The sequence below is a fragment of the Bos javanicus genome, chromosome 8, assembly GCF_032452875.1.
Source record: "Bos javanicus breed banteng chromosome 8, ARS-OSU_banteng_1.0, whole genome shotgun sequence".
In the NCBI taxonomy this organism is placed as follows: domain Eukaryota; kingdom Metazoa; phylum Chordata; class Mammalia; order Artiodactyla; family Bovidae; genus Bos; species Bos javanicus.
Genome location: NC_083875.1, coordinates 63917992 through 63932626, shown reverse-complemented (window position 1 = coordinate 63932626; position 14635 = coordinate 63917992). Strand labels below are relative to the sequence as shown.

Here is a 14635-nt window from a genome sequence, read left to right as displayed (position 1 = left end):
TGCTTATATGGGGCGGGGGGCAGTTTTCCTGTTGCCTCTGGCCAGTCATCATGCTTGTGCCCATATTTGGTCTGACTCAGGGTCCTGACCTGGTGGCACGCGCATCTCTCAGCCAAGATGGCTTCCAGCACAAAGGTTTCTGGGAGGTTGGCAGGATATATTAGGAGCTGGTGCCTCCTCCTCCTTTTGGCCCTCCCCTGGAGTGAGGGCCTCTTCTGTGCATGCGTCAGGCTGGGCCCTCCCCTTGGCCACAAGAATGAAGATGTTGTCTTCATTGTCTTTCACCTGATCTGGATCCAGTGCTCCTGCTGGTATCTTATCTTGAAGTGTCAGCAGGAGCCCAGGTGCAGCTGCTCAGCCCAGAGCCTAAACTAGTTGCAGCTGCTCAGCCTGGAGCCTGTATATTGCCTGCCTCACTTCTGCTCTTGCCCCCGCACCCACTTATCCACATCTTCAGTCCACAGAGCTGCGTGGAGCCACACATCAGGCCCCCTCCCCAGCACACACCCACACCCGCCTGTCTCCACTGCCCGTCTCCACGCTGTGCTTCCAGGAAGCTCCCCAAGCTCCAGCCACTGGAGGGCTGTCGGGGGGAAGGGGAGAAGGGCCTCCTCCCTGCTTCCGAGCCGGAGTCAAGGCCACCAAGTACAGTTGAGTGCTTTGTGCACTGCACAAGGCTGTTGGTGTCAGGAGTGGGCAGGCGCTGAGTTCGGCCTGTGATCTGCTCTCCGGGTCGAGTTCTTCAGCTTGTAGGTCTTATGGAGGTGGGGATCTTTCACAAAGGGTCTCGAGGGGTTCCTGTTGGACACTCTTCCTCTCAGAGAGGGGGCAGCTTTCTCTGATTTGCACCAGGGCTCCTAAGATACCCCATTGGCCCTAACTCGAGTCCCAAAGTACCCTTGTTTGTGCCATGAGCCCTGGAGTTGTTCCCCCAGAAAGTCTGCTGCTGTTGTCTAGGCACTAAGTAGTATATGGCTATTTTGTGACCCTGTGCGCTGCAGCTCACCAGGCTCCTCTATCCATGGGATTTCCCAGGCAAGAATACTGGAATGGGTTGCCATTTCCTTCTCCAGGGGATCTTCCCAACCCAGGGATTGAACCCCTATCTCCTGCAGGTGGATTCTTTACCACTGAGCCACCGGGGAAGCCCAGAAAGTCTTTGCTGTACTCTAAACCCTGGAAGGATTTTCAATGCAGATCTTACTTAAAGGACCCCGGGTAAGACAGAGTCTTCTGGAGCTGTTTCTGGAGCATGCTCTTCAGAGGCACCCTGCGTTTGGAAGCACTGCGAATCTCTCCGGCACCCACCCTCTCCCCAGGAAGACAAGGCAGGCCCTGGAGATCCCAGGCTGAACCCTACCCTTTCAGCTCCAGGCTATAGCACCTCATGGTAACGGAGGTCTGGGGCTTGCTTTTGGATAGTCTGGGTCTCCCTTGCCTGCCTTCTCACTATTGATCATCTCGGGTGGATGGTCAGAATGAAACAAAAGGCCCTTTTTTCTAACCTTTCTGGACAGCAGGTAAACAGCTAACCACCCCGCCTGCCCCCCGCCACCCAGCATCCATCCAGCCGACACAGCTTCCTCCACCCTCAGACATTGGAAGAACGGAACTGTGGGAGGGGCTCTGTGTCTCTTTCCCTGCTAGTCCCAAAAGAGCACTGAAAGCCCTTCACTCTGCCAGGCAGGCCTTCCCGAAATCAATTGAGCGAGCGTCTAAACAGAATTGTTTCAGGTGTAGATTTTTCTTTCCATCTGGAGACGTGCACTGTTTTTTCCTTCTTCGTAGTTGAGACTAAGATGAGCATTGCCTCCCATGGTTGCTATCACACTGTGTGCAGAGGGGCCAGGAAACTTTATGGCTAAGGAAAGAAAAAGGAAGACTTTAATACAAGTCTACTGATTCATCAACCCAAAGTCTTAAACATTTAATTAGAATAAATATGTTTAAGACTTGGGTTGATGAATCAGTAGACTTGTATTAGAAACAGGGGCTTCCCAGGGGGCTCAGTGGTAAAGAATCCTCCTGCCAGTGTAGGAGATGCAGGTTTGATCCTTGGGTCAGGAGGATTCCCTGGAATAGTAAATGGCAACCCACTCCAGCATTCTTGCCTGAGAAATCCCATGGACAGAGGAGCCTGATGGGCTCATCTGTCTCAGTTGCTTCAGCTGTGTTCGACTCTTTGTGATCTGATGGACTGTAGCCTGCCAGGCTCCTCTGTCCACGAGATTTTTCTCGGCAAGAATACTGGAGTGGATTGCCATGCCCTCCTCCAGGGGTTGGTGTTGCAAAAGAGTCAGACATGACTTAGCAACTAACAACAACAATTAGAAACAATCATTATAGCCCTGCAGAACCTTCTAGTTTATTTGGCATCATAGAACCACCCAGAAGGAAGATACATGGGATGAAATCAAAACTTCCCCAGTGCAGGAAATGCCCCATAACACCCTGATACACAGGGTCCTCCTAGGTCTGCTTGAATCCATGGAGTGATGGGGAGCTCACTACCTCACAGATCCTTCATTGCAAGGAAGGGACCACTGAGGCCATGAGCTCAGCCTCCTTTGCCATTCAGTGCTCCAGTTCCCTCTGTGGTCTTCCTTTCAAGTGCTTGCACATTTTTGGTGACAGAGATCTCATTACCTCCTAAGCGAGCCCACCTAGCCCGATCACCCCCTCAGTGCTGGATCCAGAGATTTAAAGGTGGGCAGTGTAGGCTCTGCACCATATCGTAGGGAGAGGCAGGCAGGTAATCAAATGGACATGATCTCAGTGTGACCAGCACAGCAGAGACATGCGTGAGAACAGAAGTTGCAGGGAGGAGGCAGCTGTGACCTCCTTGCAAGACCTGGGAGGGCTTCTCAGAGGGGGTGGCCTGTGAATCTGGATTTTGGAGGACTCATGAAAATTTGCGAAGGAACTTAGAGAGCGGGGATGGCGTTCTGAGTGGAGGAAAGAGCCAGTGCCGGGCCCCCAGTGTGAGCTGTGTGGTGCGCGGGGATGCTGAAGCAGTGTGGGATTTCTTGGATGAGAAATGCTGTGTGGAGTGTGGCAGGAGGGGTGTGGACGATGGAGGGCACACCCTGCTAAGAATCTGGAGTTTAACCTGTGGGCTCGATGGGGCAATAAAGGGTTTAAAGTCAAGGAGACTTGCTGAGATTTGCTGTGGAGGATTGTTCCTCCTTGGGGGGTGTTTGATGGATGAGCAGCAGATGAGCCGAGGGGCAGGAGGCCAGCTGGAGGCTCGTGCCATGTTCCCGTCAGCAGTGATAAGGGATACATGGACAAAAGCCAAGTCTTGATTAAGAACCTCAGTCCTTTACACACCTTCGTTCATCTCATCCACACAACCACAATGTCGGATACATTAGTTGCCCCCACTTCACAGATGAGCAAACTGAGGCTCAAAGAGGTTATGTGACCTGCCCAGGTTCACATAGATAGTAAGTGACAGAGCAAGGACTGGAACTTCTGTCAGTCTCACTCCAGAGTCCCCACTCGTAATGGCTCATCTGGATGGCACCATGGGAACAGAGAGGAGGGGTTACTAACAAGAGACATGGGAGTAAGACTGTCGTCAAAGTCCTGGAAGCAGACGGAGTCCACCTGGGTGCTTCACTGGAGAGGTGCAGTGAAGGGACCACCTACACAGGTGTGGGTGGGGTTAAGGCAGCTGGTATAGAGGCCATCGAAGAGAAGGCAATGGCACCCCACTCCAGTACTCTTGCCTGGAAAATCCCATAGACGGAGGAGCCTGGTAGGCTGCAGTCCATGGGGTCGCTAAGAGTCGGACACGGCTGAGCGACTTCACTTTCACTTTTCACTTTCATGCATTGGAGAAGGAAATGGCAACCCACTCCAGTGTTATTGCCTGGAGAATCCCAGGGATGATGGAGCCTGATGGGCTGCCGTCTCTGGGGGCGCACAGAGTCAGACACGACTGAAGCGACTTAGCAGCAGCACAGAGGCCATGGCAGGAAGCCCTCACCACTCCTGGGCCTGAAAAGGGTAAAGAAGGAGGGTCTTCCTATACCCAGAGAGGCCAGACCACACATGGAACCCAGCTGAAGCCAGAGCTGGCGCAGATGCTGCGGCCACAGGGAGTGCACACCCCATCTTCTCTCTCCTGCCGTCTCCAGTCTCCTGATGGTACCCTCCATCAAGACAGAAACCAGAGAGCAAAGGAGCTGGGAGGTGCTGGCATGGGGCCCCACCTCTTAGAGCATGGGAAGGGCGGCAGAAGGAGAAGCACTTGGGGACTGAATAGGGAAGTGAGGGGGGAGAGGAGAGAGTTCCTGGGGGACTTCCAGGTCCCTATTTCTGGTGACAGGTGGATAAAGGCACCATCCCTGCCTGAATCAGCTGGCAGTGGAGCTACTCAGCAGAAGGGCTGATGGGCTCAGCTCTGGCTCCGGAGTGTGAAGGTTTGATGAACACCTAAGTGTCACCTTGGTCTCCATGATGGTGGCATATGCAGGTCTGGAGCTCGGAAGAGAGGTAGGAGCTGGGAAAGAGCTAAGGGCATTGTCAGCACAAGGAGAATGGTTGATGCCTGAGGGTGGGAATGATAACCCAGGGACTTTTAGGATACTTTTAGGACAAAGCGGGCTCAGGACTGAGCCCCAGGACCATTTCCATCTTAAAATGATGGTGGCAGAGTAGAGAGAGAAATTCTACCTCCTTTTGCAAAGGCCAAGCCCAGGGGTAACCCTGAGCAGAGGCAGCCCGAGGTGGGTGCCCCTGCTGGTAGGGGTCCCACTGTCCTGCTTCCAGAATATTTCTTCTATTGTTGTTTCATCATTGTCTGAAGAGCTCCTGATTGTCTCCAAAGGGACATGAATCCCCTGGGATCATCTTGTGGAGGAATATATTACAGCCTTTACTTACTTTATATGTAGAAAAAATGAAAGAAATTAAGCTTTAGTAAAATCTAATGGCAGTGGGTGTGTATGGTGGTCTCAGGCAGGAACTCTCCTGAGGATGGAGTGGTTGGTCAGCTGTGACACCAGCCAGCCCCAGGGCATTGTGTCCAGGGTCCCGGGATGAGCCCCAGCTCAGTGATTCTCTAGGAGGACTCAGCATAGAAGTGTACTCACAGCAATGATTAATTACAGAGACAGAAGGTAAAGCAAAATCAGCAAAGCGAAAAGGCACGTGGAATGAAGTCAGGGGAACCAGGTTCGAGCTTCCCAGAGCCTCTCCCAGTGGACTCACATAGGATGCCCCTAATTCCCCAGTGCTGACCTGTGACAACACATGAAATGTATACCCGGGAACTCAGCAGACACTCAGCGCCCACGGTTTTTACTGGGGGCCAGTCACCTAGGTCCCCTCTCCCGAACACTTACCCAAACTCCAGGCTCTCAGAAGGAGGGCAGATTTGTGGCATAAAACGCACTGTTTGCACAAACCGTTCAGGCACAGAGTCACTCTTATCACTGGGCAAATGGTGGGACCCTCCCCAAACCCAGGTTCTCAGACACCAGCTTAAGTGAACCTTGCCAGCAGGTCTTGGGCCCTGTAGGTTCCCTCTTTTCTGCCCCGGCATCCTCGCCCGTTCTTTGCTTTCAGTTTATGGCACCATATTGCAGTTTCCAGATGCCCAGTTAAATGTGTATCGTCGAGTTTTAACTAACTTAACTCATTTGTACTATTATGTCTTAATGAGTTTGGCCCTACAGAGTAGACAAGTGGCCTGAAAATAATGGCCCCAGAGAAAGCATAAGTCAAAGCAAATATAATAATGCCAAGCATATTGGAGTAATACTTTTACCCAGTAAAAGGTCTTTGAGGTCTTTGTCTGCCACATTATGAAGAAAAATATTCCATCTCTTACCGTTCTTTTTAAAATGTCCTTGTTCTGTATATATTCATGTTTTAAATAGTTTTTGCTGATAGAGGAACATGGTCAAAAACACTTGGAGACCACTGGTCTTCACACAACCACTAGCTCTCAAAGCGTGCTGAAGTCAGCCAGGGAAGTGTTCTCAGGCTGGCCAGCTGCTTGCCCAGGTGAGCTGTGCTGGCAGCTGCCTCCTGGGCAGGGTGGACCCGGCTGGGGTCAGGAGGCTCTCTGCGGGACAGGCAGCAGGATGTGGAGGAGAAAGGGCTGGACTAGGTCAAGGCCTTGAGTTCCAGGCTTAGCTCTGGAGCCAGGCTGCAGGGTTGAGAGAAATACCTCAATGCCCTGAGTCTCAATTACTTCATCTACAAAGGGGTTTTCTCACTCAACTGGTGACTCTAGAAAAAATCTCCCTGGTTTTGGTGGTGGTTGTTTTATTCGTTTGTTTTTATCATTATATACTTAGCTTCTGACCTAGTAATCCTTATTGAATGAACAGATGAACAAATGAATGGATGAGTGAAATGAACTGTAAGGTCCTATGTAACTCCAGCAGGCTAGGAATGTGAAATCTTATCATTGAATAAGCTCAGGTCTAAGTTCCCAGTAATCGACTCCTTCCCGTCTCTGTTCTGCTTACTTTTCTTGCATCCTTGTTGTATAATATGGCCATCCTACACCTTCTGTAGAGTACAGTGATTCATTCTTGCCTGTCTGGAATTTTCAAAATTAAAAAAAAAAAAAGATTGAGTCCTCACCTGTACCGTTATCAGCATTCACACCTCATGTGTCTGTGTTTCTGACCAGTCACCGTAATGCTGTTGTCTTTCCTTAGGGGGTTGGTCTTTCCATCTCCCTAGCCAGTTCCTATTTTTGCAGATAAAATGGAAAGGGGAAATGTTCTGTCTCTAAGAAGCTGGGGAGCCAAGTTACTAAGAGGCAGAGTGAAGGGACTGCATGAAGGGAGCGTATCTGGGAAACTCCTACACAACTGCCCGCAGCCCTGGGCTGGATGGGCCGCTGAGGCCTGGCAGATCTGCTGGGCTCTGGACATGGAGAGCTGACCTGTCCACCCTAGCTGTGGCTCTCTTCCCTACTATACCCACCTTCCTGCTGAGTTCAGCCGAGGCAGGTGGGGGCCTTTCAGAGGTTAACTCAGCTCAGCAGAGCTGAGGAAGAACAGAAGAAAGACCATAGTCAGGGCTCACAGAGCATACAGCCTTTTTGTCCCCGTGAGTGGGAGGCCCCAGAAAGTAGTGGCACACAGCCCAGGGCTGGGCCGTGTTTGGGGGCCCAGGAGATGCGTCTCCTGGGTCTTGGAGGGTGTCCAGGCCAGCCAGTAAGGGTGGACTCAGTAGAGGCTGGGGCCTGGCCACGATGGCAGTGCAGGTGGGGAGGGGGGCACCCAGGAGCCCCCACGATCTAACAGATGGTTACCAGCCACCCCTGCCTGCAGGAATCAGGCTCTCTGCTCTTATCAGGGCTGGTGGTTTCTGGCAGCCACCAGCCTGGGGCCAGGAATCAGGGCACACTTTAGTCCTGGGGATCAGGTGAGAGCCAAATAAAGCCTTAGTCCTACTAAGCAAGGACCTCAGGTCCAAGTGTGGGCTCGGGGACCAAGGCTAGACCCAGGCAGTGTCACTCCTGTCTTTCTCGAAAGGCCTGAAGAGATAGGCCCAAGGTGGGAGTGGAAGGGTTACAGCCCTTCTCCCCTGGCCTTCCACCCCATCACTGAGCAGCCCCTCATGATGCCGGGGAGCTGGGCTGGTGCAGCTGCCAGCCAGGTGTCCCCGGGGCCAGTTCTGGCTGAGTCCTGCCCTGCCTAGAGGAGTGGCCGGGTCACTAATACCAGAGAAGGGCCATGCAAGCTTGTTGTCCTGCCCCATCTCAGCCCCCATGGCTCAGCGCCCTCCCCTCCCCACTGTCTACACCCCAGGAGCAAGGAGTACTGTAGAAGAGCTTCCTGGGGCCACCTGGTCTCCTAGAGACTTGGGTGAGGAGGCAGAGAAATCAGCAATTACAGTCACCTCGCAGGCACGCAAAAGGCCATCAAGGAAGGAAAGGAGGAAGGGAGGACCGGAAGGCTGGTCTGTGGCCCCTCAGTGGTCCCAGGGACCCTCTGTGCCTCTCTCGGTGACTGGGCTGTGGGCCCATGGAAGGCAGAGTTTGAATCTCACATGCCTCCGCACCTCGGGCCCTGGGTCTGGTGAGTGGTCAACAGAACTAAAGGTGTATCAGATTGACATGTGATGGAAGGACTGTTGATGCTAGTGAAACTCCACCATATGTGAAGTAGAGCATCTGCCCCTACCATCCAGAGCCCCACTGTTGGGACACTTTCATAAAAGACAAGGTCCGTCCACCTGGGAGATGTTGACCCTCTGTTTTCTCATGGCCTCTAGGTCAGGACCTGGATTCTCACCGTGGGCTACACCACCGCCTTCGGGGCAATGTTTGCAAAGACATGGAGAGTCCACGCCATCTTCAAAAATGTGAAAATGAAGAAGAAGGTAATGGCTCCTTCGTGGCAGAGTATTTGCAGTGTTCACCCAGTATTTATTCTTAAAAGACTTCTTAGGCGCCTACTGTACAGCCAGGCACTGGACTGCTTGCTGAGGATTCAAGCTAAACACAATCCTCCCCGCTTCCAACCCAAACCCCCAACATCTTCAGCCTCCTGGGGAGATCAGACGCTTTACAAATTGTTTACAAGACAGGGTAATAAGGGCTGGTTGGGTGCGTATGGGGATACTGGGGCACAGCACTCAGGGAGGGGTCGGTGTAGTAAGTGACAACTGTGCTAAGACCTGGAGGCTGAGAGGGAGGCAGAGGCTGAGGGGTTACCCATGTCCCAGAGGGAAGAGTGTGCAGGGAGGCCTGGGCAAGGGAGGGGAGAGTTCAGCTGCTGAGGGGTCCATGGGGACAGGGTACAAGAGGAGGCTGCAGGGGAAGGCAGGAGCCACAGTTAGGAATTTGAACTATAACCTGTGGGCAGTGAGAAGCCCTTGGAAGAGGAAAGTGAAACAGGGAAGGGGCCTGATGCAGTGCTGCCATTTTCAGAGAGGCCCTTAGAGGACAGGAGCCCTGCCTTCCTGTGGAAGGAAAGCGTTTGCCACCCATGTCGCTGGCTGTAAACACCGTGTTGATCAAGCTCAACCCTTAGGATGCATTCAGAGAGCTTTCCCCACACTGGTCTTTTTTAACTCCTCCAATAGCTGGCACTTATTTTCCCTTACTCCTAGAGAAAAATTCAGGCAAGTCTCCTGACTTAGAAGATTGTGTGGTCAACAATGAATACATGGAGTCCATCATAAGATTCAAAACCCCAAACTGCATTCAGAGGCAGCTCCTCTCCCTCCCCCAGCTTGTCCTGAGCAGCCGGTCACCTGCCCTGGGAGAGGAGCGGCTGTGGATGAGCTGCCTCTCTGTCTTGCCAGGCTGAGTTTCTTCCCCACCATCCCATCTCCAAGGTTTCCGAACCCTCCAGAGTTGGGGCTTCAAGTAGTGGAAGGGGCAGGGAAGACCTCACTTGCCAGGAGCAGCATTGACCTTGCTGCTCCTGAGAGGATAAGCGGGCCCTTTAGGCGCTCATGGGCTTCCCTCATAGCTCAGTTGGTAAAGAATCCGCCGGCAGTGCAAGAAATCCTGGTTCAGTTCTTGGGTTGGGAAGATCCGCTGGAGAAGGGATTGGCTACCCACTCCAGTATTCTTGGGCTTCCTTTGTGGCTCAGCTGGTAAAGAATCTGCCTGCAATGCGGGAGACCTGGGTTTGGTCCCTGGACTGTGAAGATCCCCTGGAGAAGGGAAAGACAAGCCACTCCAGTATTCTGGCCTGGAGTATTCTGTATAGTCCATGGGGTTGCAAAGAGTTGGACACAACTGAGAGACTTCCGCTTTCACCTTAGGCTCTCATGGAGTCCTTCTGTGGGATTTTCAAAGCCCCCGTTCCTGGGACTTACTCTTCTGCAGTGCCCCATGGGGGAAATACTCCCCTGCTTGGCCACTTGTAGCTCCTTCCCCAGGCACTTGGCAGTGCCTCTCTCCTGGGCTCTCCCCTCCAGCTTGCCTTGGGCACAGCCCTCCCTCACTTGGAGCCCACACTGCTGTTCAGGAGGCACTTACACATCCTTCACTCCTATACACTCAGGGGTGGAGACTGATCCGGCTGCAGCCGCTTCCCCTCTTCTGCTCCACACTGGAGCAGCTGACCCGTCATCCTCCCAGGGGTTTCTCAGGCAGGAGTCAGACATAGGCTCACCAGGTCCCCAGGCTGCAGGGAGCCTAGCATTCAAGCCATCTGAGTGTTCTTCTTAAGCCTCACTCTTGATCTGAGGTCATAGAGAAAGCATATCCCCCATCCTGTCACCTGGAGATGAGGTGAGATAACATCATGACACCACTTTCCAAAAGTCCTCTTCTTGATTCATCTCCCCCTCTACCCCCCACATTCCCCCTTACACACTTTTTAAACCCCTGATGTATGTAAAACCCATTCACAGACATCTGCTTCGAAGATCCTGCACTGTGACCTCACCCTGCTCTGGATCATGGTGCCTCTTTTCCAGTTCTTCATCCCAAACTTGCATTTGCCATCCTGTTGCCTGGGTCATGAGCCCTCGCACCCATGCAGATAGCAGCGAGCCCCAGGAGGTGGGGCCAGCAGGCACAGCAGGAGAGCAGGCTTCTACTCCCTGCTTCACCGCTGACCTGCTGTGGGTCCTTTCGGCAAACCTCTTCATCTCTTCCCTGCTGAGATGAAGGGCTTCCCTGGTGGCTCAGATGGTGGAGAGTCTGCCTGCAATGCCGGAGACCCGGGTTTGATCCCTGGGTCAGGAAGATCCCCTGGAGAAGGAAGTAGCAACTCACTCCAGTATTCTTGCCTGGAAAATCCCATGGACAGAGGAGCCTGGTGGTCTACACCCCATGAGGTTGCAAAGAGTTGGACACAACTGAGCGACTAACACACATGCACTTCATCTCTCAGGGCCTGTTTCCTCGTCTGTGGAATGGGGGTGCACTGAAACGGTATTGTCTCCTGAGCTGTGATTCTGTCTCTGCCCAGTGGTACCTCTCAGGTGTCAGCCCCACCACCCGCCCCTTCACCACCAGGGCTATTCTAGGAACTGCTCTCCAGATGGGGGAGGGGGGCTGTAGCCTCGTTCTCTGTTCCCCACCCCCCCTTACCGGACCATCTTGGGAAAACTACAGGCTGCGTTTGGAGGGAGAAAAGACCTCGGGTTTGCCACCCACTGCCTGTGCTCACCTGGAAGGCCTTGCTCTCACTGGGCCTCAGGAGCATTTGTGACATACCCTTCTGTCTGTAAGATGAGGAGCCTGGCCACCTGGTCCTTCTCAGAGCTGACAATCAGAGCACATTACAGTCAAACGGGAGCTTTTGCAAACTACAAGAAGTAACCCAGCCCACACCTCCTGGGCTGGAGCTGGCCAGTAGGAGTTACTGCTGCTGCTGCTGCTAAGTTGCTTCAGTCGTGTCCGACTCTGTGCGACCCCATAGACGGCAGCTCACCAGGCTCCCCCGTCCCTGGGATTCTCCAGGCAAGAACACTGGAGTGGGTAGTAGGAGTTACTAGACTTCTTCAAATTGTACTAATATACAGCCTGGGTTTCTGTCTAGACCAAGGTTACCCAGAGTATAAGTTGTAAAGCAGCATCATTGGCATCACCTGGGAGCTTGTTCAAAATGCAGTTTATTGGGCCCCACCCCAGCCCTCAGAGCCAGGTTCCTGCAGCCCGGGAATATGTGTTTCCACCTGCCCTCTCAGCGAAGCTGATGCAAGCCAAAGTTTGACAGGCACAGGTGACTTCTGGGGCCCCTCCCGCTCTGTGGCTCTGTCATTTATGAAAAGTCCATCGAGGTTTTGAAGACTTAGTATTGGTTCCTTTGTGTCAATATGTGATTCATGCATATTATTATTGGTAGTAAAGAACTAGTCTTTGTTTTCCAATACTCATGTGATCACTAAGCAAGAACACTCAGATTGTCTGGCAACAATTGGCAGAACATGCCAGGGAAGACTTCAGGAGTTGAGTTGTCTGAAAACTCCATGAAAGCTGGAGCTGTGTGGCCACAGCCTGCTATGCTGCCTGGGACAAGGGGACTTGCTGCACCCCCCAGGGTTTGGGCAAACTGAGAGCCAGGCAGGTGTCCAGGGAGGGGGTCTGTCTGAGACACTGTCGAAGGCTTTGAGTACAAGATTCAGTCACCAGTTTAGTCTGTTGTGAAAATGATTTAAGCCAGGTGAACACACCTTTCCAATGTGAGACATATTTTGCTCTAGGCTTTCTAGTTATTCCAATAACAGCCTTGTGGCACTAGAGCTGAGTATCATTTGTCAGCCAAATTAGAGGAAGTTAAGAGGATATAAAAGATATGTTTACCTTTCCCAGACCAAAATCTCAAGTCAGGAACCAGATCACTTTGAAAGGGTTGTAGCAGTCACAGGGCAAAACTAGAATTGAATTCTCCTTGGTTCCAACCTTTTATGGAGCCATAAGGTCAGTTTCTATTGTCATTGTTTTGTATTTTCTTGGCTTTTTTTTAAGTTTAGACTTTTTAAAAGTGAGCCCCTTAATTTTTTTTACTGACACATATACAAGATTTAACTAAATTTGTAAATGTAGTCTGACACTTTTTTTCAGTCTTTTCACCCTTTTCTTCCTTCCTTAGCTCCCACTTCATCTGTCTTCCCTCTACCCACCGTGTCATGCCTTCCCCAAACACACACAAATACAAACTTTACCCCATATGCCTACATTTTTAAAGACACTAAGCGACACAAAGCCTGCTAAAGGAAGTATTGACATGTGGTGACTTAATGCTTCTAAATTCAGTATTTTTATAGTATGTAACCTTTTTTTTCCCTAAAGATCAATCGTAAAATCTTGAATTAAGAAGCCTCACTACCACCATCTTTATTCTGCCTCTTATTCTTACTAGGACCAAGTTGAAACATTGAGACTAGAGCAGTAACTCAGAGATGAGATCTTCTATTTTGCAGCCAGATGTTTTTGGGAAGACAAAGAAAGTTTGCTACATATATAACTCGATACTGTTGTAAATAACACCATCAGGTTCAGAATTTCATCCAGGCTCAGCTTCAAGAAAATGCCAGGAGAGTATCTGTCATCTAAGTGATGGCAGGAAGGCAGGGCTGCTGGTTGTACAACCCGGGGGCACCATCCACGCTCTGTTCCTTCTGGAACGGCGTCGCTGAAAGTAGGCAATGAGCTGAGCCTAGTGGGAGACCAGTCTGAATCAAGTCAAAATATCTGAGGTCTTTAGAAGAAATAAAGAAATGCCATTTTCTCAAAAGAAGATGTCAGCCAACTTTTCCTGTAAAAAGTCAGATGGTAAATATGTTCAGCTTTGCAGGCCATACAGTCTGTCACAGCCACTTAACTCTGCTGTCGTAGAACAAAAGTAGCCAGAGACAAACACATAAATGCATGGATGTGACTGTGTTCCAGTAAAACTATTTACAAAGGCAAACAGTGGGCCAAATTCATAGTTTGCCGATCTGTGCCCTGAAAAACCATGGGGAGTAACATTTAATAATAATAGCGGACATCTACTGATCAGGAACTGTAAACCAGACTATGCTGCTGCTGCTAAGTCACTTCAGTCGTGTCCAACTCTGTGCGACCCCATAGACGGCAGCTCACCAGGCTCCCCCGTCCCAGGCAAGAATACTGGAGTGGGTGGCCATTTCCTTCTCCAGTGCAGGAAAGTGAAAAGTGAAAGTGAAGTCGACCAGACTATGGTAATCTATCAGTTTGTGTGGTCATCATCCCCTATAGTGTAGATGAGGAAACTGGCTCGGATGGATTAGGAAATTTACCAAGGACACACAGCTAGTTAGTAAGACTTAAACTCAGATCTGATTCCAGAACTTGATATTTAATTGTTCCTGGGTGCCTTCACTCCCAATCTCTCATTCAGTGAGGATGGAGGCTAGTAACCTCCTAGCCTCAGAGAGAGAACTGAGTTTCATGGCATCAATGTGCACAGACATAACGGAGAAGAGTTTGTGCAGCTTTTGAAGAGAAAGCTGAACAATAAGAAAGTCAGGGAAGCTGGGTGAGCATCAAGTAGGGAGCCCCCTTCTAGCCTGCCCTAAGTTCCTCGGGCATTTCTTCCTTTTACCCCGATTTCTCAAGGCTAACAGGGTGTGACCTGGTTCCCCTGAGGGCAAGGGTCAAGCCAGGTTTCTAAAGCTATCAGGGGTTCCCTGAATGTTTCTGTAAAATCTCAGATGATGGGACTTGGTCAGCACCCCGCCCCCAGGTCAAGTGATTTTGGTGGATTTGATCCCTTTGGCCTTAACTCAGCAATACTCTCTTGTTCTTTTCACAGTTTAGCCACAGAGGCCTCTTGAGTTTTTATTTCTCCTTTAAGGATGGCTTTAATCATTAAAAGCCAGACCTGGTGATATTTCTTAAGCTTCTACTTCAGTTTTGTTGTTTATTTTTCTGTAGTCTTTTCCAAAACTACTTCATCACATTAGCTTTTATTTGGCATTGGGCAGGGGTAGGGGAGGGGGGCGAGGACACGTGAACACCCACTGAGTGAAATAATACAGGTTCGCTTTGCCCCGACAGCATTTGTCCCCAGGCCAGTCCCCATCAAATGGACATAAAGTGGGGTGGGAATTTCACAGTGTAATAAAGATATCCCCAGCTGCAAAGTGGGACAGGAGTTATATTTCTTCTTTATATATTCCTTCATCTCAATTCAATCCATCAAACTTTTAAGTACCAACTGCATGCCAG

General features: G+C 51.0%; 1 protein-coding gene across 1 annotated transcript in view; it reads left to right on the top strand.

Moving 5' to 3' along the window:
• The window catches only part of GABBR2 (gamma-aminobutyric acid type B receptor subunit 2), a 368988-nt gene that overhangs the window by 297913 nt on the left and 56440 nt on the right, over positions 1 to 14635 (top strand). Inside the window, exon 12 of the mRNA XM_061425770.1 lies at positions 8248 to 8355. Within this exon, the coding sequence (XP_061281754.1) occupies positions 8248 to 8355 (108 nt within the window). The remainder of the gene's footprint in view (positions 1 to 8247; positions 8356 to 14635) is intronic.